Consider the following 23,232-nt stretch of genomic DNA (forward strand, 5'->3'; position numbering starts at 1 on the left):
ATGTCTGTGTGTGTGCCTGCGTGTGTGTGTGTGCGTGTGCCTGCGTATGTGTGTGTATGTGTGTGTGTGCCTGCGTATGTGTGTGTGCGTGTGCCTGCGTGTGTGTGTGTGCCTGCGTGTGTATGTGTGCCTGCGTGTGTGTGTGCCTGTGTGTGTGTGTGTGTGTGTATGTGTGTGTGCGTGTGCCTGCGTATGTGTGTATGTGTGTGTGTGTGTGTGTGTGTGTGTGTGTGTGTGTGTGTTTGTGTGTGCTCCCACCACATTAATATCTGTGTGTATGAGCCGGAGCTCCTCCACGTGTGCCATCTTTTCCTGTAGGAGCAGGTCCATTTCTTGTTTGTACTCATGCAGGTGCCTCTTCTCACTCTCCAGAGCCTGGAATTCACCACGCAGCCGAGCCTTCAACTTCTCCATCTGCACTGTCTTATTCCTGCACACCGCACCAACACCTTGAGTCCCCAATACTCCTGTTCTGTCCCCACAAATCTCAGTGCCTCAGAAGAAAGGTCATATCTAATTTATTACGGTGCTATAGCATACATAACTCAGAAGTATAACTCAGTCCAGGTTTAAAGCACAGGCGAGTTCATTTAACCTAATACACAATTTAGTTCAATTATACATCACAGGAATCACAATTCTGGACCTGTTTGTGTCTGGGTGCATCATATTTCCAGTGTTTACCCATATACTTTAATACATTAAACACACGTCCCAGGTGCACATATTACACCTCATCCCCCGCTAAGACAGCAATTTTTTTATCTTGTGAATATTAAAACGTGACCCTGATCCGTAGTTCAAACTCACGCAACGTGCCATACCCACCTGCTCACTCCTGTGAACGTGAGGGACTGAGGATGTTTTTCTATTTCCTGACACATGCATGATATAAATGTAGTTCAGATACGTTCCATGGTCCTGAAGCCACACATTGATTTACAGTAATAAATATGTAATAAGTGTGTAAGAAATCTGCGAGCCAATGCATGGGCAGTGTTTGAAGCTACCTGGTTAGGCTATTGTGGCATGTTTGTCTGCGTTAACCCTAACCCTAACCCAGGCTGTGTTAACCCTAACCCTAACCCAGGCTGTGTTAACCCTAACCCTAACCCAGGCTGTGTTAACCCTAACCCTAACCCAGGCTGTGTGAACCCTTACCCTAACCCAGGCTGTGTGAACCCTAACCCTAACCCAGGCTGTGTTAACCCTAACCCTAACCCAGGCTGTGTTAACCCTAACCCAGGCTGTGTTAACCCTAACCCTAACCCAGGCTGTGTTAACCCTAACCCAGGCTGTGTTAACCCTTATCCTAACCCAGGCTGTGTTAACCCTTATCCTAACCCAGGCTGTGTTAACCCTTATCCTAACCCAGGCTGTGTTAACCCTTACCCTAACCCAGGCTGTGTTAACCCTTATCCTAACCCAGGCTGTGTTAACCCTTACTCTAACCCAGGCTGTGTGAACCCTAACCCTAACCCAGGCTGTGTTAACCCTTACCCTAACCCAGGCTGCGTGAACCCTTACCCTAACCCAGGCTGCGTTAACCCTAACCCTAACCCAGGCTGTGTGAACCCTTACCCTAACCCAGGCTGTGTTAACCCTAACCCTAACCCAGGCTGTGTGAACCCTTACCCTAACCCAGGCTGTGTTAACCCTAACCCTAACCCAGGCTGTGTGAACCCTTACCCTAACCCAGGCTGTGTGAACCCTAACCCTAACCCAGGCTGTGTGAACCCTTACCCTAACCAAGGCTCGGTTAACCCTAACCCTAACCCAGGCTGTGTGAACCCTTACCCTAACCCAGGCTGTGTGAACCCTTACCCTAACCCAGGCTGTGTGAACCCTAACCCTAACCCAGGCTGTGTGAACCCTTACCCTAACCAAGGCTCGGTTAACCCTAACCCTAACCCAGGCTGTGTTAACCCTAACCCTAACCCAGGCTGTGTGAACCCTAACCCTAACCCAGGCTGTGTGAACCCTAACCCTAACCCAGGCTGTGTGAACCCTTACCCTAACCCAGGCTGTGAACCCTAACCCTAACCCAGGCTGTGTTAACCCTAACCCTAACCCAGGCTGTATGAACCCTTACCCTAACCCAGGCTGTGTGAACCCTTACCCTAACCCAGGCTGTGTGAACCCTTACCCTAACCCAGGCTGTGAACCCTAACCCTAACCCAGGCTGTGTGAACCCTTACCCTAACCCAGGCTGTGTTAACCCTAACCCTAACCCAGGCTGTGTGAACCCTTACCCTAACCAAGGCTCGGTTAACCCTAACCAGCCAAGCGTCTGGCTGCGCTACGTCCAAACCAAACTCACCACTTGTTCACGACCAAACCTGCGTCTTAGCTCAGCTAAACCAGCGACATTCTCAACGACCAAACAACTCACCTTATTTCTCTAATATTATCCAGCTTGCACATAATCTCCTGTTCGTCCGCCATCCCGAGGTATTAACGTGAGCGACTCGTAAGAACTGAGTACGGAGGTGCTCACCAGCTGTGGATGAAGGCAGTGGCTCTAAACGAGCATGAAAACTCAACTTCCCACCAACCTTTGCGAGTTGCAAGGCGACGCTTGTAAACACGGTACCGCGAAGACAAGGGTCCTCGCTCCGACTAAGCGTGGTTAACGGTCCGCCACGTCACCGATCAATTCTCAGATCAGTTCTACTAATCTGCTCATTTCGGCCCGCGTGCATGGCAGTGCACGTGCACTGACGTTGACGCGCGTGTCTAACAGTGCATAGCTGCACCGCCGGTGTCCCGGCCGCCCACGTGCTACGGTAGCAGCAGCGCTGCGAGCGTGCGGCAAGGATGCGCGACACGCACGGCTCCTGCAGCCAGACTTGCGACAGGGGGCGTCCGACAGGGGGCGTCCGACTTGTTGCTAAGAGACGAGCAGTGGGAGGCAGCCGGGCTGCTGTGGCGTAGGCACGAGCTGGTGAAGGGATTCGGCCAGTGCGGACGGTTCGGCGTGATGGTCGGCCGCGCAAAACCGTGAATCCCGCCTTTCGTTTCCGCCGCGACGGCTCAACCCGTGAGGCGAGGCCGAGGAGGTCCGCCCCGCGCGCCCGCAGCGCGTCGTGATCGCCGCTCGCGTTGATTATCCGCTATAATAAATGCGTTTGGAGATCGCAGCGCCCGCGAGTGCAGGCCCCTTGCTACAGCGCTCCATCACGCACATCGAGCGGGTTTTCCGCGTGAGGGTGAGCTGCGGCACCGCCGGTGCTAGCGACGCGAGCTGCAGTGTGACCATCGACAATGGTAAAGAGGAAGACTGCCACAAGGCGAAGGTACGTGTGTGTGTGTGTGTGTGTGTGTGTGTGGTCTCAGCGTTAGGACCGCTCTGTGGCCCAGCTCAGCTCGTGAGCCTGGCTCGCAGACCTAAGCATTAAGATCTGGGGATATTTCCACTCACGCGGTTTCTCTTACAGCATCTAGCGTGCAGCGACGGTGTCCGTTAATGCTTTACCTGCCGGAAAACACTCCAGCCCGGTTACCGTTGTTAGTGTTCCTCGCCGTGGTGTGACGCGATGCTCACGACTTGTGCTCTGCCCGTGTTTGCAGAGTCCGGCTGGGCTTTGAACTGTGTTGTCGTGCTGTTGGCAAATGCTTGCATATGTCGGTAAATGCACTTACAAGCAGCGTTTTGCACACCTCGAAAAATAACTGATTACACGAGCACACGCACGCTCGCTTCACTCTACCGCATCAGGTGTTTCCTGGATGGATTGTTTGGGTCGCGTTTTGCCAGTGTTGTGCACGTGCCACTGCGTCCACCGCAGGAAGTTTGACAACAAAACACTAACAGGCCAAAGTTGAGGTCCGTGCGGAGGCACGTGACAGGTCATGCGGCAGCGTCAGAGCCCGGTGCCTCGGAGCTCCGGTGCAGCGCACAAAGGCGTCACGCTCGGCTACGTCCTGCAGGGGTCTCGTGGGTAACGGAATACTCCGCGTGAAGCACATAAACGCGGCATGTCCAAAGCGAGCTGTATGTGTTATCACATCGGTGTGGAGTGAACAGGACTTTAAAGACAGGGACGCTCCTTCAACACCGTACGGTCCTCCCAGGGGAAACCTGGAAACGGAGAGATGTGGAACCAGACCACATTACCCCCAAAATCCAGTCAGCACATGTTTTGTGTATGTATCCTATATGGAGAGTCTGTGCTACTATATGGAGGGTCTGTATGTATTCTGTATGTAGGTTCTGTACTCATACTATATGGAGGGTCTGTGCTACTATATGGAGGGTCTGTGCTACTATATGGAGGGTCTGTATGTATCCTATATGCAGGGTCTGTTTGTATCCTGTATGGAGGGTCTGTGCTACTATATGGAGGGTCTGTGCTAATATATGGAGGGTCTGTGCTCCTATATGGAGGGTCTGTGCTACTATATGGAGGGTCTGTGCTACTATATGGAGAGTCTGTATGTATCCTGTATGGAGGGTCTGTGCTCCTATATGGAGGGTCTGTACTCCTATATGGAGGGTCTGTGCTACTATATGGAGAGTCTGTATGTATCCTGTATGGAGGGTCTGTGCTCCTATATGGAGGGTCTGTGCTACTATATGGAGAGTCTGTATGTATCCTGTATGGAGGGTCTGTGCTATTATATGGAGGGTTTGTATGTATCCTATATGGAGGGTCTGTGCTCCTATATGGGAGTCTGTATGTATCCTGTATGGAGGGTCTGTGCTACTATATGGAGGGTTTGTATGTATCCTGTATGGAGGGTCTGTTTATATCCTATATGGAGGGTCTGTATGTATCCTGTATGGAGGGTCTGTTTATATCCTATATGGAGGGTCTGTGCTACTATATGGAGGGTCTGTACTCCTATATGGAGGGTCTGTACTCTTTTGAAGTATTGTATTGTATTTTCTTGAATCATTAGCAAGCGATGGAGACTACTGGGTAATCACTGCAGAGACAGGAGAGGTTCACACAGCCAAGCGATCGCGCCTGACTCTGAAGGTCGTGCAGTCATGTCACTGCTATTTTCTGGAGGGTTAGCCGTCAGAGTAGCTACGTTGCCATGTAGGTGAGATTGTGAAATACTGGAGTTTATTAGCAGAGATGTTGACTTTTCCATTCCTGGATCTATACAGCAGGTATTTATAGTAAACAGTCTGGAGTGAGTTACATTACCTACAGTCGTATTTAGAATGAATGAATGAACAGATTCGTAGTTTGGGTGTCACCTTTTATGCACTGAGGAAGGAATATACTTCTGTGTTCTGAGACATCTAGCTACTGTTCTCAAAACCTCTTTCTGCACAGATGTTAAGACCCACTTAGCAAATGGCATTTTTGTTTTTTCATTTGTTTTAACTGGTTTATATTTTTCATGTGTGTGAACCAAACTATTCTGTGCTTGCCATTCAAAATAATGTTTCTTGACTCAATTCACAAATGTACGTTCTGCACGTTTCACGTTGAAAAATGTGAAAAATAAAAATGTCGTGTGAAAAATTATAATGGATACTTTTAAAAATAGTTTGAATATTAATAATAATAATAGAATACTCAGTTACTAAAACAATACATTACTGCAGCCCTACTCTACACACCTGTGGAGGGTCTTTATTCTTTGGAGGGTCTGTACTCAGCTTCACCACAGGCCTCAGAAAGACCTACTGCAATGCTCTAAAGCACAGCTCACTCCACTTGTTGCTACGAAACAAGCCAGCATAAACTCCTGTGTGTGCGTGCGCGTGTGTGTGTGTGTGTGTGTGAATGGTGGCCTTGTTATGAAGGAGGTGAAGACAGAGAACAGAAAAACAAGAGATGAGGGACAGGTCTAGAGAGGAGGAGAGGGGGTCTAGAGAGGAGGAGAGGGGGTCTAGAGAGGAGGACAGAGGGGGTCTAGAGAGGAGGAGAGAGGGGTCTAGAGAGGAGGAGAGGGGGTCTAGAGAGGAGAAGAGGGGGGGTGTCTGGGTGGAGGAGAGGGGGGTCTAGAGAGGAGGAGAGAGGGAGAGGGGGTCTAGAGAGGAGGAGAGAGGGAGAGGGGGGGTCTAGAGAGGAGGAGAGAGGGAGAGGGGGTCTAGAGAGGAGGAGAGAGGGAGAGGGGGGTCTAGAGAGGAGGAGAGAGGGAGAGGGGGTCTAGAGAGGGGGAGAGAGGGTCTAGAGAGGAGGAGAGAGGAGGAGAGAGGGGGGTGTGTCTGGGTGGGGGAGAGAGGGGGTCTAGAGAGGGGGTCAAGAGGGGGAGAGAGGGTCTAGAGAGGAGGAGAGAGGGGGAGAGAGGGGGTCTAGAGAGGAGGAGAGAGGGGGAGAGAGGGGGTCTAGAGAGGAGGAGAGAGGGAGAGGGGGTCTAGAGAGGAGGAGAGGGAGAGGGGGAGAGAGGGGGTCTAGAGAGGAGGAGAGAGGGGGAGAGAGGGGGTCTAGAGAGGAGGAGAGAGGGAGAGGGGGTCTAGAGAGGGGGAGAGAGGGGGTCTAGAGAGGGGGTCGAGAGGGGGAGAGAGGGTCTAGAGAGGAGGAGAGAGGGGGTCTAGAGAGGGGGAGAGAGGAGGAGAGAGGGGGTCGAGAGAGGGGGAGAGAGGGTCTAGAGAGGAGGAGAGAGGGGGTCTAGAGAGGAGGAGCGAGGAGGAGAGAGGGAGAGGGGGTCTAGAGAGGGGGAGAGAGGGGGTCTAGAGAGGAGGAAAGAGGGGGAGAGAGGGGGTCTAGAGAGGAGGAGAGAGGGGGTCTAGAGAGGAGGAGAGAGGGAGAGGGGGTCTAGAGAGGGGGAGAGAGGGTCTAGAGAGGAGGAGAGAGGGTGAGCAAGATCCAGCTGAACTGTAGCGTTGGCATGTCTAGACACACCCTGGTGAAAGCACCAAGATTCTAAATCAACGGTTTAAGAGACAGTTAAAGTGGAGATGAAACATTTAGAAATCTGTGACTCCTGGCATGTGCTTGGCATCATACAATGTGTTAACAACAAGAAGCATGAGAGAGGGAGGGAGGGAGAGAGAGAGAGAGAGAGAGAGAGAGAGATGTGTCAGGTTGTTTAACTTTCTACCACTCAGGTGTGGTCTCTTCACAGAGGTTAACTGCTTGGTTACAGAGAGACATTCTCACCCTGTGATATCGCCTCTACTTGTGCAGGGCTGGTTGTTACAAGGCCTCAGTGCCAGCATATCACATGTAACGGCTCTAGAGCTGATCTCAGAACAGATCCTGCACCCCTTTATTCTAAATCTGATTTCTCCACACACACACACACACCTGCTGCTGCGCCAGCATCAATGTACATTGTTAGTGATACTCTAGAGCAGATCTCTAGATTACTGGAACTCTAGAGCTGATCCTTGGGTTGCTGGTTATCTAGAGCTATTCGTGTGCTAGAGCAGATCTCTAGATTACTGGTCCTCCAGCTGTACTGGATCTTCGCACTGTTCAGACCCTAAACTGTGACTTACAGGTGGTTGTGTGAGAGTCCAACTGCCTTCCACACCAGAAGTGTTTGTTTGAGCCTCTTCTGAAGAATCACAGTCCAGCAGAAACCGGCTGTAGCTTCTAGACTCCAGAGTTCTGTAAACAGGGTAGTTGGACACAGACGTGTGGTTGTGTTGTAGTTTACAAGGTCAGGGGTTTGATTCTCAAGGAGAACATGTACTGGTGTCTGGATAATGTGTGTGAGTTGCCTGGATACAAGTGTTCGCTAAGTGCTGTAAATATACATGTAAATTTTATGCGCACATGAAATCTTGTTCAGGTGAGACTGTCACCTTGGTCTTTGTTGATATTAAGAAGGAAAAGATGAGATGTAGCTTTTCTAGAAGAATAGGTGTGTGGTGGCTGTAGTCACTTCAGCACAGTTTCTAATTAAGGGCTGGAAAAACACTAGTTGCAGTGAAGCTGTGGTTTTAAGTGAAGCTGTGATCATAAAAGGTGCTGTGCTTGTGAGAGTAGCTGTGGTTGTGATGAGTAGCTGTGGTCGTAAGTGGCTCTGTGCAGATTTCTGTGTTCAGATTTCCAGATGCCACGTAGACTGTGTTCCTGCCTCCACTCACTGAAGTGTGTAAATTACACTATAAACCTGCAACCAGCACTTTTTTTATCGGGTTCCATGCAAACGAACACGGAGTTACAGCTCTACTGCACATGCTGCAGATGGCACCAGAACATACAAACAAGTCAAAATAAAACCACACACTAAAAAAGGGGTTGACTTTACACTGATCTGAGATCAGTTATTAAGAAGGGCTCCTGCTGACAACAGCAGAGACCACTGACTAAAGCTGATCTGAGATCAGCTGTTGGAACAGCAGCATTGCTAAGCTCAGCAGAGGCTGCTGTGCTTCATGCTGACCTGGAGTCAGCCGTTACGGAGCGGTGCTGTCAAGCTCAGCAGAGGTATGTGCTGCATGCTGACCTGGAGTCAGCTGTTAGGTGGGAGCGCTGCAGCATCTAAGAGTGGATCACGACCCTGGGGACCACAGCACTGGAAACCCAGCGTCACGACTCCTGCAATAGTCATGTCATGGTGGAGGAGGAAATCCGGGGAGAGGGGGAGGGGGAGAGGGGGAGGGGGAGGGGGGGAGAGAGGGGAGGGGGAGGCGGGGAGAGAGAAAGCCCCTGATGTCATAAGCTTGTAATTTCCAGTGCTGTTATTCTGCTCTCTCTCACAGACACACACACACACTCACACACACTCACACAGTCACACACACTCACCCAGACACCCACACACACTCACCCACACACACAGACACACACACACACACACACACACACACACACACACACAGACACATAAATGCTAGAATTACATGGAGCAATGTGATGGGCAAGTAAACACAACCATATCATGAGGAAAAATCAACATTGTGTGTGTGTGTGCGTGTGTGTGTGCGTGTGTGTGTGCATGTGTGAGTGTGTGTGTGAGTGCGTGTGAGGGTGAATGTGTGTGTGTGTGTGTGTGTATGTATGTGTGTGTGTGTGTGTGTGTGTGTGTGTGTGCATGTTCAGTGTTTTGTGTTAGTCGTGACTGCTAAAAAGCAGTTAGCTGATGACAGGACTGTGTTGCTAGGCGACCAGTGTCATGAGCATGGAGAAGCCTCTCATAGCTGGATGGTGATCTCACCTTACACACACACACACACACACACACACACACACACACACACACACACACACACACACAGTTCAAACTACAGCCTACACTACAGTACTTTTCACATAAACAGAATTACGCAGACGTGTGCACTCTCTCTCTCTCTCTCTCTCTCCCTCTCTCTCTCTCTCCCTCTCTCTCTCCCTCTCTCCCTCTCTCTCTCTCCCTCTCTCCCTCTCTCTCTCTCTCTCTCTCTCTCTCTCTCTCTCGCATATGTACGTTGTAATGAAGGTTTATACTGTTTCTAATTACATTTCTAGACTAACACTCCAGTGAACAATAAAAGTGTTGGTCACTGCAACGCCAGAAATGAACAACACGACATATATGGGACTACAGGACTGATTCAGGACAGATATGGGACTACAGGACTGACTCAGGACAGATATGGGACTACAGGACTGACTCAGGACATATGTGGGACTGCAGGACTGACTCAGGACATATGTGGGACTGCAGGACTGACTCAGGACATATGTGGGACTACAGGACTGACACAGGACAGATGTGGGACTACAGGACTGACACAGGACAGATGTGGGACTACAGGACTGACTCAGGACAGATATGGGACTACAGGACTGACTCAGGACAGATGTGGGACTGCAGGACTGACACAGGACATATGTGGGACTACAGGACTGATTCAGGACAAATATGGGACTACAGGACTGATTCAGGACATATGTGGGACTGCAGGACTGATTCAGGACAGATATGGGCCAGCAGGACTGGAGACATGGCTGTCTCTTCAGTGCGTGAGGTGGTGTCTGTGAATGCCATAGCTCTACTCTGATCTTATCAGGTAGAAGTGACTCAAAGTTGACTTTTTTCCTTAATGTGACACAGATCTGATTCTTTCAGGACTGTCCTGATCATGTCGGCTCATAAGGGCATGGTGTGAAATATACGTGAGCTCCAAGAATGTCAATTTTGCCTGTTTTAATACCATAAGTCATCTCAGAAATATGACATCGTCTCAGAAATGTAGTGTTTTCTGTTGGCACTAACGCAGGTGACTTATGTAAAACGTATCAGTGTGCACACGCATCCCGCTTTGCAGAACAGATGAATTCACATTACAGACTGATACAGGCCACTTGCAATTATGAATGTAAACTGTCAAGACAGCAAATCTGATCTGAGAAAAAAAACCCAGAATGAAACAATGTGGCTGGTAAAGAGAACAGCCTATGATTCATTTTCAGCGTTGTTTACCTGAAGTACCCTGATGAACGACGCCACAGAGTGCAAGTCTGCAGAGTGAGTTTGTAAAAATACAAACTCTGAACATCTCAGTCAAGAGCTGCAGTTTACTAGTGTTACGAAAAGTATGATTACGAAAATTATGGTTTATCAAACAAATTACAATGAGCATATCATTACATTTGTTATTCAGAGAGACTTAGTTTCATAATCATGTTACCCAAGAACTCTCCAAATTCCTCTTGGTGGAGAGGCAGCCTCCAAACTCCCATGTCTGCTTTGTTCTTTTTTGACGTGTTACGAATACACTGCCACCATAAAGCTCTGATTAACCTCTGCATGCATTTTAAAGACCAGCCAACAGACCTGAATGCCAGCAGGCTAAATACCACTCTACACTATATAATTATACAGCTGCTATATTAAATATCATAATTATTATAATAGTTAATAATGTAGAGCAGTAACAAAGACCAAACCAAGCTGTTAAACAATTCAACAGCCAGACATGATGGTAAACTTGAAGTTATTCCCACACGTTCCTTCACTGTGGGAGGATTATGGGTATGTACCTGGCTAATAGCTTCTGTAAACCATAAAACAGTTTAAGATATTTACACGCTCTGCATACAGGATTGTGGACGGTGTGGGTGGGCCATGATAGTATTAGCATTTGATGGTGTTAGGATTGGAAAGAAAATGGGGAAATTTGACTAATTAACTTTTGAGTAAGGGTGTGTTTTTGAGTGAGGGTGATCTGTAACGTCTCAAACTATACTAACGTCTCAAACTGTACTAACATCTTAAACTATATTATCATCTCAAACTGTACTAACATCTCAAACTATACTAAAGATCTCAAACTAATTATCATCTCAAACTATGCTAACATCTCAAACTATGCTAATGTCTCAAACTATACTACCATCACAACTATACTGCCATCTCAAACTACTAATGTCTAACTGTACTAACGTCTTAAAACTATATTATCATTTCAAACTATACTACCATCTCAAACTATACAAACATTACAAACTATACAAACATCTCAAACTACTACCATCAGAAACTATGCTAACATCAGAAACTATGCTAACATCACAAGCTATGCTAACATCACAAACTATATTACCATCTCAAACTATACTGTCTCAAACTGTACAAACGTCTCAAACTATACAAACGTCTCAAACGATTAACATCTCAATCTACTAATGTCTCAAACTACTAACGTCTTAAACTATACTACCGTCTCAAACTGTATTAATGTATCAATCTGTACAATCACAAACTATACTAACATCACAAACTGTACAACCATCTCAAACTATGCAAACGTCTCAAACTATACTACCATCACAACTATACTACCATCTCAAACTATACCACCATCACAAACTATACTAACATCACAAACTATACTAAACATTTCAAACTATACTATCAGAAACTATGCTAATGTCTCAAACTGTACTAACGTTTTAAACTATACTACCATCTCAAACTGTATTAATGTCTCAATCTGTACTATCACAAACTATACTACCATCTAAAACTACTAACATCACAAACTATATTACTGTCTCAAACTATACTGTCTCAAACTATACTAAACATCTCAAACTACTAACATCACAAACTATACTACCATCTCAAACTATACTGTGTCAAACTGCTAACATCAGAAACTATACTACCATCACAAACTATACTAACATCACAAACTATACAACCATCACAAACTTTACTCATAAACTTTACTACCATCTCAAACTATACTGTCTTAAACTATACTAACATCACAAATTGTATTACCATCTCAAACTATACTAACATCTAAAACTATACTAATGTCTTAAACTATACTGCCATCACAGAGTATACTACCATCTCAAACTATGCTACCATTACAAACTACTAACATCACAAACTATACAAACGTCTCAAACTATACAAACATTACAAACTACTACCATCTCAAACTATACTAACATCACAAATTATACTGTCTTAAATTATACTAACATCACCAACTATGCTGTCTCAAACTGTACTAATGTCTTAAACTATATTATCATCACAAACTATACAACCATCACAAACTATACTAACATCTCAAACTATACTAATGTCTTAGCATACTCTATGATATTAGTATAGTTACCATCACAAACTGTACTACCATCTCAAACTATACTACCATCACAAGTATATTTCTGTCACAAACTATACTATCAAAGTTTTTAAAACATTTTTTTGCATTAGAGGCATTTGGGCTTGTTTTTGGGTCATTGGGAGAATGTTACATGCTGTTCTTTTCAGTCAATTAGATGAGAGGTGACCGATGCAACCCAGTCAGCTTTTTGGTGCCCACAAGTAGAAACATTATTTATGTCACTTCTAGTCTTCTAGTGTGTGTGAAAGTGTGCGCATGTGTGCGGTGGTGGTCACAAGGTGTGTTTGAACTTTTTCATCCCTGTGCTTTTTTTTTAATCTCTTTTTGACACCTACATGCAGAGAGGGAGTGTGCGAGCTCAGAGAAATAGTCATCTCATCTTTTCGAGGTCTGTCAGTTCTTCTGAAATAATGGCTGTTGGATCACCACTCACTTTGACGTTCTGTCTCCCCCTCTGTTCTTCTCCCACTCCTTCCTTTCTCTCTGCCTCCCTCGCTCTCTCGTTCCTCCAGGACTACATCGCGTCTCTGATTTCGCCTGTGCAGAGGCACCGTGAGCGACTCGCCCTCTGGTTGCCGCGACGCCTGCAGTCCTTGCGCGCCGCCATCGAGTACGAGAGCTGCGCCGTGGTGCAGGTTCGTGAGCATGCGCTGGAGCTCCAGGGCGGCGTCGCCCAGGTGACGGCCGCGTGCGCCATGCTGCAGCGCCTGAAGTCCGAGCAGCGCGCCTGGTGCCGTGACCCGCAGCCCGGCCCGGCCCCCACCGGCCACACCTCCCCTGAGGAGGAGGACGAGGAAGAGGAGGAGCAGGCAGACGAGGGCGATGAAGATGGGAGCAGCTCAGAGAGTGAAGGGGAGGTGCAGTCGCGGAGCAGGAGCTCGGGAGGGGGCGGGGCTGGAAAAAGGCGGGAGTCCCTGATGGCGACGAAGCCACACCGGCAGCTGTGCCGCTCGCCGTGTTTGGACCGGCCCAGCTTCAGCCAGAGCAGCACACTGCAAGAGCTGCGTGCAGACGATGCGCGGGCCGACTCCGCCCAGAAGACACCTTCGCTGGCCCCGCCCACCCCCACAGGCCAGGTGCACACCAGCAGCGATCGAGACTACCAAACCAAGATGGAGTTTGCGCTGAAGCTGGGCTACTCAGGTGAGCAGGTAGAGGCGGTCCTGGCCAAGCTGGGGTCCAGCGCCCTCATCAATGACGTGCTGGCCGAGCTGGTCCGTCTGGGCAGCCGGGGCGAGCTGGAAGCGCCGGCGCCTGCCGGCCCCGCTGGGCTGGCCCCCCGCGCTGTCGCCAAGGAGACGGTCAGCCCCGAGGCCTCACTGGAGGACGAGACCACGGACACGTGTGACAACCTGCGGCCGATTGTTGTAGACGGATCTAACGTGGCCATGAGGTAGGACAGACGTCGTACGTTCACGGTTTCCAAAGACAGAGGGGAGGGAGGGTTTCATTACGACCTGTCCCTGTTCTCATGACCCCACCCCCTGTGACCCCACCCCCTTTCACTCAGCTTGAGCCTCCATCAGAATTGGATCTGGTCTGGGTTTCCCAGAAGTGTGGTATCACGGAGAGGATCTTGGGATGGTAGCGAGTATCACCCAGAACACACTCTTAGTTTAGAGGATATCAACAGTACAGTGATGTCAAGAAACGGGGCCCCAGTATCTTTGTAAGATGAACTCACTAACGAGGGATTTGTTCTGGCAGTAGGTCACGTGACCACAGAGCTCCGAACAGCTCACACGGGAAACGTGTCTCACACTGATGTTCACTGGTTGTTTTGTAAAGCAAGTGAGGTGAAGTGGTGAGGTGATGTCTGGCATGTCCAGGTGCTTTTCTCTCAGACGTCCACTGTGAGGTCATCCTCCGATGGTGATGTGGGTCTGGGTCTCTGCTTGCAGACCTCATCACTTACAGCCATGAAGGTGTGAGCTGATTTTGTCTCGACACTGTTCTGGTGTTTGTGCAGAGCAGAGCTAACGGGCCACTCTGCAGAGCATGGTCTGGTGTTCCCGAGTAAGGTCTGGCGTTCCCGAGTAAAGTCTGGCGTTCCCGAGCAAGGCCTGGCATTCCCGAGCAAGGCCTGGCATTCCCGAGCAAGGCCTTGTGTTCCCCAGTATGGCCGTGTGTTCCTGAGTAAGGCCTGGCTTTCCCCAGTATGGCCGTGTGTTCCTGAGTAAGGCCTGGCGTTCCCGACAAAGGCCCGAGATCGCCGTGTTTCAGAGATTTTGATGTTTCTAGGGTTCCGTGTCGTGATTCCTTCAGCGTATCAACATCATTGTGATTTGTTCCGCATCTGCTGCAGGTCGACAAAACATTTGCGTGGATGCGAGTCTGAACAAATCCAGTTAATGAAGCTGGTTAAAACGGTTTAAAACCACGATTACGTCTGAACCGAGACCCAGAAACCACAGAAACAGAACGGCAAAATGACAATAGAAACAAAACACAAAAACTAGACACGCTGGAATTGGCACTATGACTAATATCAGGAGAAAAAATGAATAGCAATGAAAAACAACCCTACAAACGATTAAACTGAGTAACAAATTATTATTCTAATTATTACTGTTTAAGAAATACACAGCTGAACACTGAACTTGTGACAGTTTACTGCCTCCCACAGGCGAGACAGGGAGAGGTGTGTGAGGTGAACATCAGGAGACTTCTGTTCTAAAAATGAGGAACTGTTTTGCAGAAACAAGGAAACCGTTGTACTCTGTGGGTAAGACTATTGATTAGAATAAAACTGGCTGCATGGTCAGGAAAGACGTTTCCAATATCGGTCCATGGCCCAAATCATATATTATTATTATTAGATATAATATTATTATAATATAATATAATAATCATTTATTATTATTATTATTAGATATAGTATTATCATAATATAATAATCATTTATTATTATTATTAAATATAATATTATTATAATATAATAATCATTTATTAGTCTTATTATTAGATATAATATTATTATAATATAATAATCATTTATTATTATTATTATTATTATTATTATTATTACTAGATATATTATTATAATATAATATAATAATCATATATTATTATTATTATTAGATATGTTATTATAATATAATAATCATTTATTATTATTAGATATATTATTATAATATAATAATCATATATTATTATTATTAGATATAACATTATTATAATATAATAATAATTTATTATTATTATTATTAGATATAATATAATAATCACATATTATTATTATTATTATTATTATTAGATATAATATTATTATAATATAATATAATAATCATTTATTGTTATTATTATTGTTATTATTATTATTATATATAGTCATATTATTATACAAAATCATATTAGTATTACATATAATCATTTATTATTATATATTATTATTATTATTATATATATATAATCATATTATTATTATATATAATCTCATATTATTAAATATAATCTTATATAATCATTTATTATTATTCAAATGTCCTTTTTTCTGTTTCTGTCTTTTTTCTTCTGTTGTTTTAGTCAGTGATGTTTCTGTACATATAAAGTTCTTCTTTTTCTTTAGATTCACTTCAGCGAGAGTAAAACATTATTTACGACTAGCAGGAATGACGCCATCTTGGATTTGTTCGTTTAAGCTGATACAGACAGAACCGTAAAGTTAGTCAGGCCAGAACTGTTCAGGGTTCATGCAGCAGCTTCTCATCTGAAGCCCTTAACCAGTCACGTTCACAGGCCCTGCCGTGTTTACACCCAGCTGATGATCTGGCCCCGCCCCCCGAATGCCCCCTGAGTGCCCCATCTCATTTAACACTATAGCCTACCAGCAACATGGATACAAACAAACATGTCCTGGCTGGGGTTTCCGACGATGAACCTCTGTGCGTGCACATGTGAAGCAGCGTGTGTGTTTGTGTGTGTGTGTGTGTGTGTAACATGCTGTCGATGCTGCTTTGTAGCCATGGAAACAAAGAGGTTTTCTCATGCCGGGGCATCCAGCTGGCAGTTGATTGGTTCCTGGAGAAAGGTCATCGTGACATCACCGTTTTTGTACCGGCGTGGAGGAAGGAGCAGTCTAGACCTGACGCCCCCATAACAGGTGTGTGTGTGTGTGTGTGTGTGTGTGTGTGTGAGTGTGTAAGAGAGGGAGTGTGTATGTGTGAGTGTGTAAGAGAGAGAGAGAGAGAGAGTGTGAGTGTGGTCGCACCATGTGACGTGTATCTCTCTCCACATGCAGACCAGGAGATCCTGAGGAAGTTGGAGAAGGAGAAGATCCTGGTCTTCACCCCATCGCGGCGTGTCCAGGGGCGACGGGTGGTTTGCTATGACGACCGCTTCATTGTCAAGCTGGCCTGCGACTCGGACGGAATCATCGTATCCAACGACAACTACCGAGACCTCCAGAACGAGAAGCCCGAGTGGAAGAAGTTCATCGAGGAACGCCTTCTCATGTACAGCTTCGTCAACGACAAGTACGCTCGCCCTGTTGCCGTGGAAACAGGGTCTCGCTTGCTTCTGTGTCTCCTGATTCGCTCCATCTGTCTCACGCTCTTTCGACATCATCTGTGTGTGTGTTGGTTTGTAGGTTTATTCTGTGTTTCTGTGTGTGTGTTTATAGGTTCATGCCTCCTGATGACCCACTAGGCAGACATGGTCCCAGCCTTGAGAACTTCCTTCGCAAACGTCCCGTGGTCCCGGAACACAAGAAGCAACCGTGTCCTTACGGTGAGTACGGCACGAGTCGGGAACGCCGTGGCGTTCCATGTTTGGGCCACACTAACGTTCCCATTTTCCCTCCGTTCCTGCTTCTCCAGGTAAGAAGTGCACGTACGGACATAAGTGTAAGTACTACCACCCGGAGAGAGCCGCGCAGCCGCTCCGCTCCGTGGCGGACGAGCTCCGAGCCTTCGCCAAACTCTCTGCCGTCAAGACCATGAGCGAGGGCGCCCTCGCCAAGTGCGTGGCCCTCGGTGCGGTCGCCAGGGGTGACGGGGAGACCAAGCGTGTGACGCCCAAGCGTCAGTCGGACCCGAGCATCCGCTCGGCGGTGTGTGAGCAGGAGGAACGCCTGTGCCCAGCACGCAAGGCTGAGGCCAGTTCTGTCCCGTCTCTTGTGACGGCGCTCAGCGTTCCCACCGCGCCGGCGGCCAAGAGCCACGCGGCCGGGGCGCTGAACACGCGCTCGGCCAGCAGCCCCGTTCCCGGGTCGCACCGCTTCGCCCACAACTCGCTGGAGCACGCCGGCAGCATCCAGTACCCACCCATACTGGTCACCAACAGCCAGGGTGCGTCTATGGCCTACGCCGACCCCTTTCCCAAGTACGACTCGGTGGTCAGCGACCACGGATACTACTCCATGCTCAGCGACTTCTCCACGCTCAGCCTGGGAAGCGTACAGGACAGCTTCTGCAGCCTGGAGCAGGCTGAGCCGGCTGGCTACCCCGCGCGGACCCCCGGCATGTGCCCGGAAGCCGGGCGGAGCCACTCCTCGGAGTCCTTCTCCTCGTACGGGGGCGGGGAGCTGTTCCCCGCGGAGGGCGGCCCGGACGAGGGTCCGAAGGGTCCGCAGACGCCCTCTCCCGCTCAGACGCGCCTTCAGGCGTTTGCGCACGGCTTCCGGCACGAGGCTCTGAGCCGGGTCCAGAGTTACGGCGCCGACGAGCCCAAGGCCGGCCCGCGCAAGCAGCCCCCCGCCCACCTGCTGCCCCGCGCACAGCACGTCACCGTGGCTGCACGCTCCAGCTGCCCGGGCGACTACCCCCCGCCCGCGTCCGGACCGCCGCCACAGGGCCGCTCGCTGGGCATGACGCGCATGGACAGCATCTCGGACTCGCGCCTGTACGAGAGCAACCCGCTCCGGCAGCGGCGCCCCCCGCTGTGCAGGGAGCAGCACGCCAGCTGGGACCCGCTGCCCTGCGCCGGCGAGCCCTACACGTACGCCGCCTACGGCCTGGCACCAGGCCTGCCGCCGTGCTGCGAGCGCGTGATGGTCCGCAGCATGCCGGAGAAGATGGAGCAGATCTGGAGGTCGCCGTGGGACGCGGGGCCTGGACCGGCCCCTGGGCCGGCCCTGGAACCGCAGGAACGCCACCCCATACCAGAGCATCAGTACCAGACCTACCGCAACCTCTGCAACATCTTCCCAGCCTACGTCGTTCACACGGTGATGGAGAAGAACCCCCACATGACGGACCCCCAGCAGCTGGCTGCCGTCATCGTCACAAAACTCCGGTCCTGTCACTGAGCCTGAGCCGCACGGGACGGACAGGACAACCACCGCAGACAGCCACTGGATTCCTTCCCGCTCCTGGATTGTGTCGGTCACGTCTGTCCACCCTGGAGTTCTGCTTTTAATTGTTGAGCGTTAAGTGTCGTTCCAGGTTTCTTTTCTTTCCTGTTTTTTCCTGATTAGCGTTCGCAGTGTTACGTCCACCGCCGTGGTTTGGGTTGGGTCATAGTTCACAGAGGCTCACGACACGTCCACCAGGAACAACAATAAGTTTGGCCTTTCCTGAGTTCTTTGTACTCTTGACATTTAGATTTCAATTTTGGCCAAAACTGCAGAAAATGCACTTAAGATATCAGGCCAGGAAAGCAAAGTACCCAAGGTCACTGAGGGTCAGTTACGCCACAGCACTGATCTGAGAACAGCTGCTGTCTGGCGGTATATAATAATATTACTAATCCACTAGTTGGTAAATTAAAACAGTAATACAAACTTACAGTTGGATATGAACTGATAATATTCAGGATGATGTGAGTAGTCGTGTGACACGCAGACAGGTTTTGACTTTAAAAAGGCAAATTAATTCTTAGAAAAAAGTCCGAGCTCTGAGAAAAGTCCAAACCTCATCCGGACTGAACTTGCGCAATACCAGTGGCGTGGTGGGTCCCCTCCACCTGTGTAAATATTGTAACTTTTTTAAAACTTAAAGTTCTTCTGTCATGTGTTTGATGAACAGGCGAAACTGCAGATGGCAGCGTGAACTCTTTGAGTACCTCAAAGCACGAACTTTGACCTTTTGAACTTTTCTGGCCTTATATGAGAGTGATCTCACCGCAGGTGTTCACATTTGAGTGTTTTTATGAACGGGTGTGAAGGTTCCAGTTTTGTTTTAGAGGTTAGCATCGACAGTAGGCTACGGCTACGCTGCTTGGGTGGTGTTTCGGGCGGAGCTTTCCAGACCAGTCGGAACACTGTCGGAGGGGCCCTCCTTAACCTTGCACAGATAAAGCCATGACAAAGATTCCTGTGTGCAGCTCACGCGAGGCCAAACAGATAATGTGCTGCACGCCCAGATAAAGAGATTCAGCCGTTGGGACAGTTAGCTCATGAGCAGTGATCAGTGTGTGAAGTGTTTATTTTCACGTGTGACACTAGACTCCTGCATTGTGCACAAACTGTATTGAAGCGTTAGGAATTCTCCAGGATGTTTGGAGGTGTTTACGTGATTCTGGCCAGGTCCTTTTGGTCCTGTTGAGTTGCCGTAGGTCTGGTGTTTTTTTGGACTGGCGTGGTAGATCGGAAGAATTCCGAGCTTACACTCTGCCGTTCCGATTCATGCAGGAGATGGTTTAACGCCAGTATTTTCCAGAGGTAAGACTTTTGTCAGTTTATTAGGTTGACACTTGTCTGTTTCCGTGTAAATTTAGCGTTTTAAAAATGTACTGATTATAGCTTTAATCAGCTCTGAGTCGATGCATGAGATACTACCGTGAGAGTTCTACACTTAATTGGATAATTAGTCAGGTAAGACTCCTAATGATGTAATTGTGACTTGATTATAACCAATGTGTGTGTGTGTGTGTTCAGGGCGGAGGGAAGGTTTCTCCTCAGCAAAGTGCTTGTAACAGGCATCTCTTTTCTGATTGGTGCTGGGAGACGTGTCTAACTCCGCCCTGCTGTGTATATTATCATATCCCAGAAAACCTTTGAATGTTACAGACCCAGAGACACTCATGGCGTCTGGGTGAAACCTTTTTTTTTAAAAATTGTTTGTTTGTTTTTTGTTTTCATGAGCGCAGGTGGGGCCCTGATGGGGCTCCGTTACCGCTCGTGGGAAGGTGACACACTGCCTACCTGTTTCTTCCTGCGCGATACACACACGCGCGGAACACCAGGCTGTCGTTGGGTTGTTTCTCACATTTGACTGACAGGTCGTTTGCTGCCTCCCAACCCCCCCAACCTCTGACCTCTGCCCTCTTTCCATTCCACAGGGAGACTCTGGATTAGAGTTGTATGGATGGATGAGGAATAAAGGAATAATTTGACACAACTATCCAAACCATCCCTCTAACCCGGCGGAGGGGTGTGTGTATGGATGTTTTACAGTAACGTTTATCAGAGTGTTTTATATTTTAATGAAAAATGTATGCAGTCTGGGTTCCTTTTCTCAGCATGGAAGGAGAGAACACACTACGAGGTTCTGTGGTTCTAAAGAACACGCTGAGAGGTTGTGGAACTTTGGCCATTGCGAGGTTCCGCCGTGTTCTCTATGACATCACTGACCTCTGTTGTGTCATAATTCCCCTCCCCCATATGCAGCAAGCCATCATACCTCAAATGTCCAGAAACGACCTTAGCTTGTTGATACAAATTGTATCTATTTCTTGATTGTTAAAAAAAAAGATCTGTACAGAATCGTCTATATACAAATATATGAATATATATATATATAGTTCTATAAAAAGCTTAGTTTTATTTAAAAGGATACTGAGACATTAATGCCATAATGTTAGTGACACTATGTGTCACTAGTGTAGCCCATACAGAAGGCTTTTAACCTGCTGGGCAGACGTCTACATACAGGGATCTCTCCTCATGCTCATGTGCTGCGGGTACGAACCCAAGCAGATCTCCTTCACTCCACACGCCTGTGACGTCATCACGTCCTATGATGTCGTAGCCAGCCACACTTGCACCTGATCTCTCATCCCTCTCTCTGTTTCTCTTGTCCTCTCTGATGTATTAATCGAGGGATGACATGCACACACACTGTGTGCTCCTATCCAAACACACACACACACACACACACACACACACACACACACACACACACATATTTTTCTTTGTAAATATTGAAAACAAACGTTTAACCACATACATTTGCACAGTAGTAGTGCTTTCACAGATATGTGCACACATACAAATGTACCAGCTCACCCAAGTAAGAGCACATTATGTACACATCTCGCTGCTATAGCATGCACACTCACACACACACACACATACATACATATTGGTTGCCTTGACAACCAGTTTGCTTGGGTTACTGTGTGCTATAAATACTCTTAATGAACTACTATGGTCAGTATGAACTTTAATGTACACACATGTGGCTGTCTGGTGAATTTGGCTTTTATTTTGAAATTTTGATTCTTTTTGTAAGCACTTGACCTTGGACCGAGATGCCGTGGAGATGACATGTTTTACGATAGTGGTACAGACTAACAGAACACCTTTAGATAACATGTTCACACACCCTTCACCTGCCTTAGAGATTTATCCTTCCCTGTGTGTGACTTTTATAAACACAAAAACTTAGTGAGTCTGAATTGTCCCAGTTTATCTACACTGCACTGAATTTTAATTGGTTGACAGTGACACAGACCTCATCGTGATCTGATTTTTAATTGGTTGACAGTGACACAGACCTGAGCTTGATCTGATTTTTAATTGGTTGACAGTGACACAGGCCTGATCGTGATCTGATTTTTAATTGGTTGACAGTGATACAGGCCTCTTCGCTCTCTGGATTGAGCTCAACCTTCTAAACTTTTTACTGACATGTAGAGTTACGGAAATGAATCCCAGAACGTTCTGAAAAAAGCGGAAAACCAAACCCACCCTAAAGGTTGAGCGCAGTGACTGACACGGAGTTTGATATGAGTGTTGGCGCATTTCCCTACGAGCACTTTGGACTCTTGTGGACTGCAGAGATGTTTTAAATCTGTAAATTAAAAACAAATTAAAAGTCCGTGTATAAAATACCAGCGAACACACCGGCTCACTCTCACTCACTCACACACCCAGTCTCAGGAATGAAGAATTTTATTCTAAACTTTAACCTTAATGAAAGACTATATCTTTGATGTAAATTATGATGATGAAATTATTATAGCGCTTTGCAACAGTTCAATTTGTGAATTAGTGCAGAACTCTTATGTCCTCAAAATCTAGCCAATATATATGTGTGTGTGTGGGGGTGTGCACGTGTGTGTGTGTGTGTATATAAAAAACACAGGTTGGCTGAGTGATATGAGCACTAGTCTCGTGTTGTAACTGACAAAGTAGTTTGTTTTATTCCCTGTTGAATAAAACATTTGCTTTTAAACTTGTTTTAAAATGTCAAAACCTGAACTCCAAAAAAGATGAAAGAACTTTGTAACTCTTTGGGTCTGTGGACTCAAACAAAATGTAAGTCTCAATGACAAATGTGTTTGTTTTCTTCAATAAAGCCAAACCCAGTTGGTAAAATTGTATTTTTTTCTGGTTGTGGTTTCTTTCCAAACACAGAACCTCCACCTCCCAGTGTAACTAGTGCTGAGTTTATCGTTAAGAGAGTTCAGCCATGGTACCTTAACTATAATTCAGAAGGAATCCAGATTCAAACTAAACTGCTTCCTGATTCCTTGTGAAACACAACGACCACTCAAGACAGTCTGAACGTATGAATCCGAGTAAGTCAGGTTTCATATCTTGCTCAAATCCTCACCAACATGCCTGAATTGACCCTGCTCTT

The 23,232-nt window shown here is 47.4% G+C and overlaps 2 protein-coding genes across 3 annotated transcripts in view; one reads left to right on the top strand and one right to left on the bottom strand.

Annotated features, from left to right (window-relative positions):
• The window catches only part of zc4h2 (zinc finger, C4H2 domain containing), a 7,575-nt gene extending 3,843 nt beyond the window's left edge, over nucleotides 1-3,732 (bottom strand). The window contains exons 1-3 of one of the 2 annotated variants that reach the window (XM_027030037.2): nucleotides 3,476-3,522; nucleotides 2,393-2,500; nucleotides 259-430 (exon numbers count right to left, since the gene is read on the bottom strand). In XM_027030037.2, the coding sequence (XP_026885838.2) occupies nucleotides 259-430; nucleotides 2,393-2,445 (225 nt within the window). In that variant the 5' untranslated portion in view covers nucleotides 2,446-2,500; nucleotides 3,476-3,522. Of the gene's footprint in view, nucleotides 1-258; nucleotides 431-2,392; nucleotides 2,501-3,475 lie in introns of both variants that reach the window. The other variant, XM_035527199.1, reaches the window with a different exon arrangement.
• Nucleotides 3,098-22,972, top strand: zc3h12b (zinc finger CCCH-type containing 12B). The gene is made up of 6 exons (XM_035527198.1): nucleotides 3,098-3,296; nucleotides 13,000-13,880; nucleotides 16,450-16,589; nucleotides 16,728-16,962; nucleotides 17,109-17,215; nucleotides 17,305-22,972. The coding sequence occupies exons 1-6, from the start codon at nucleotides 3,123-3,125 to the stop codon at nucleotides 18,732-18,734; spliced, it is 2,967 nt and encodes a 988-aa protein (XP_035383091.1). The 5' UTR covers nucleotides 3,098-3,122; the 3' UTR covers nucleotides 18,735-22,972.
• Nucleotides 22,973-23,232: the final 260 nt, after the last annotated feature.

This window comes from Electrophorus electricus, chromosome 6 (assembly GCF_013358815.1).
Source record: "Electrophorus electricus isolate fEleEle1 chromosome 6, fEleEle1.pri, whole genome shotgun sequence".
Lineage (NCBI taxonomy): Eukaryota > Metazoa > Chordata > Actinopteri > Gymnotiformes > Gymnotidae > Electrophorus > Electrophorus electricus.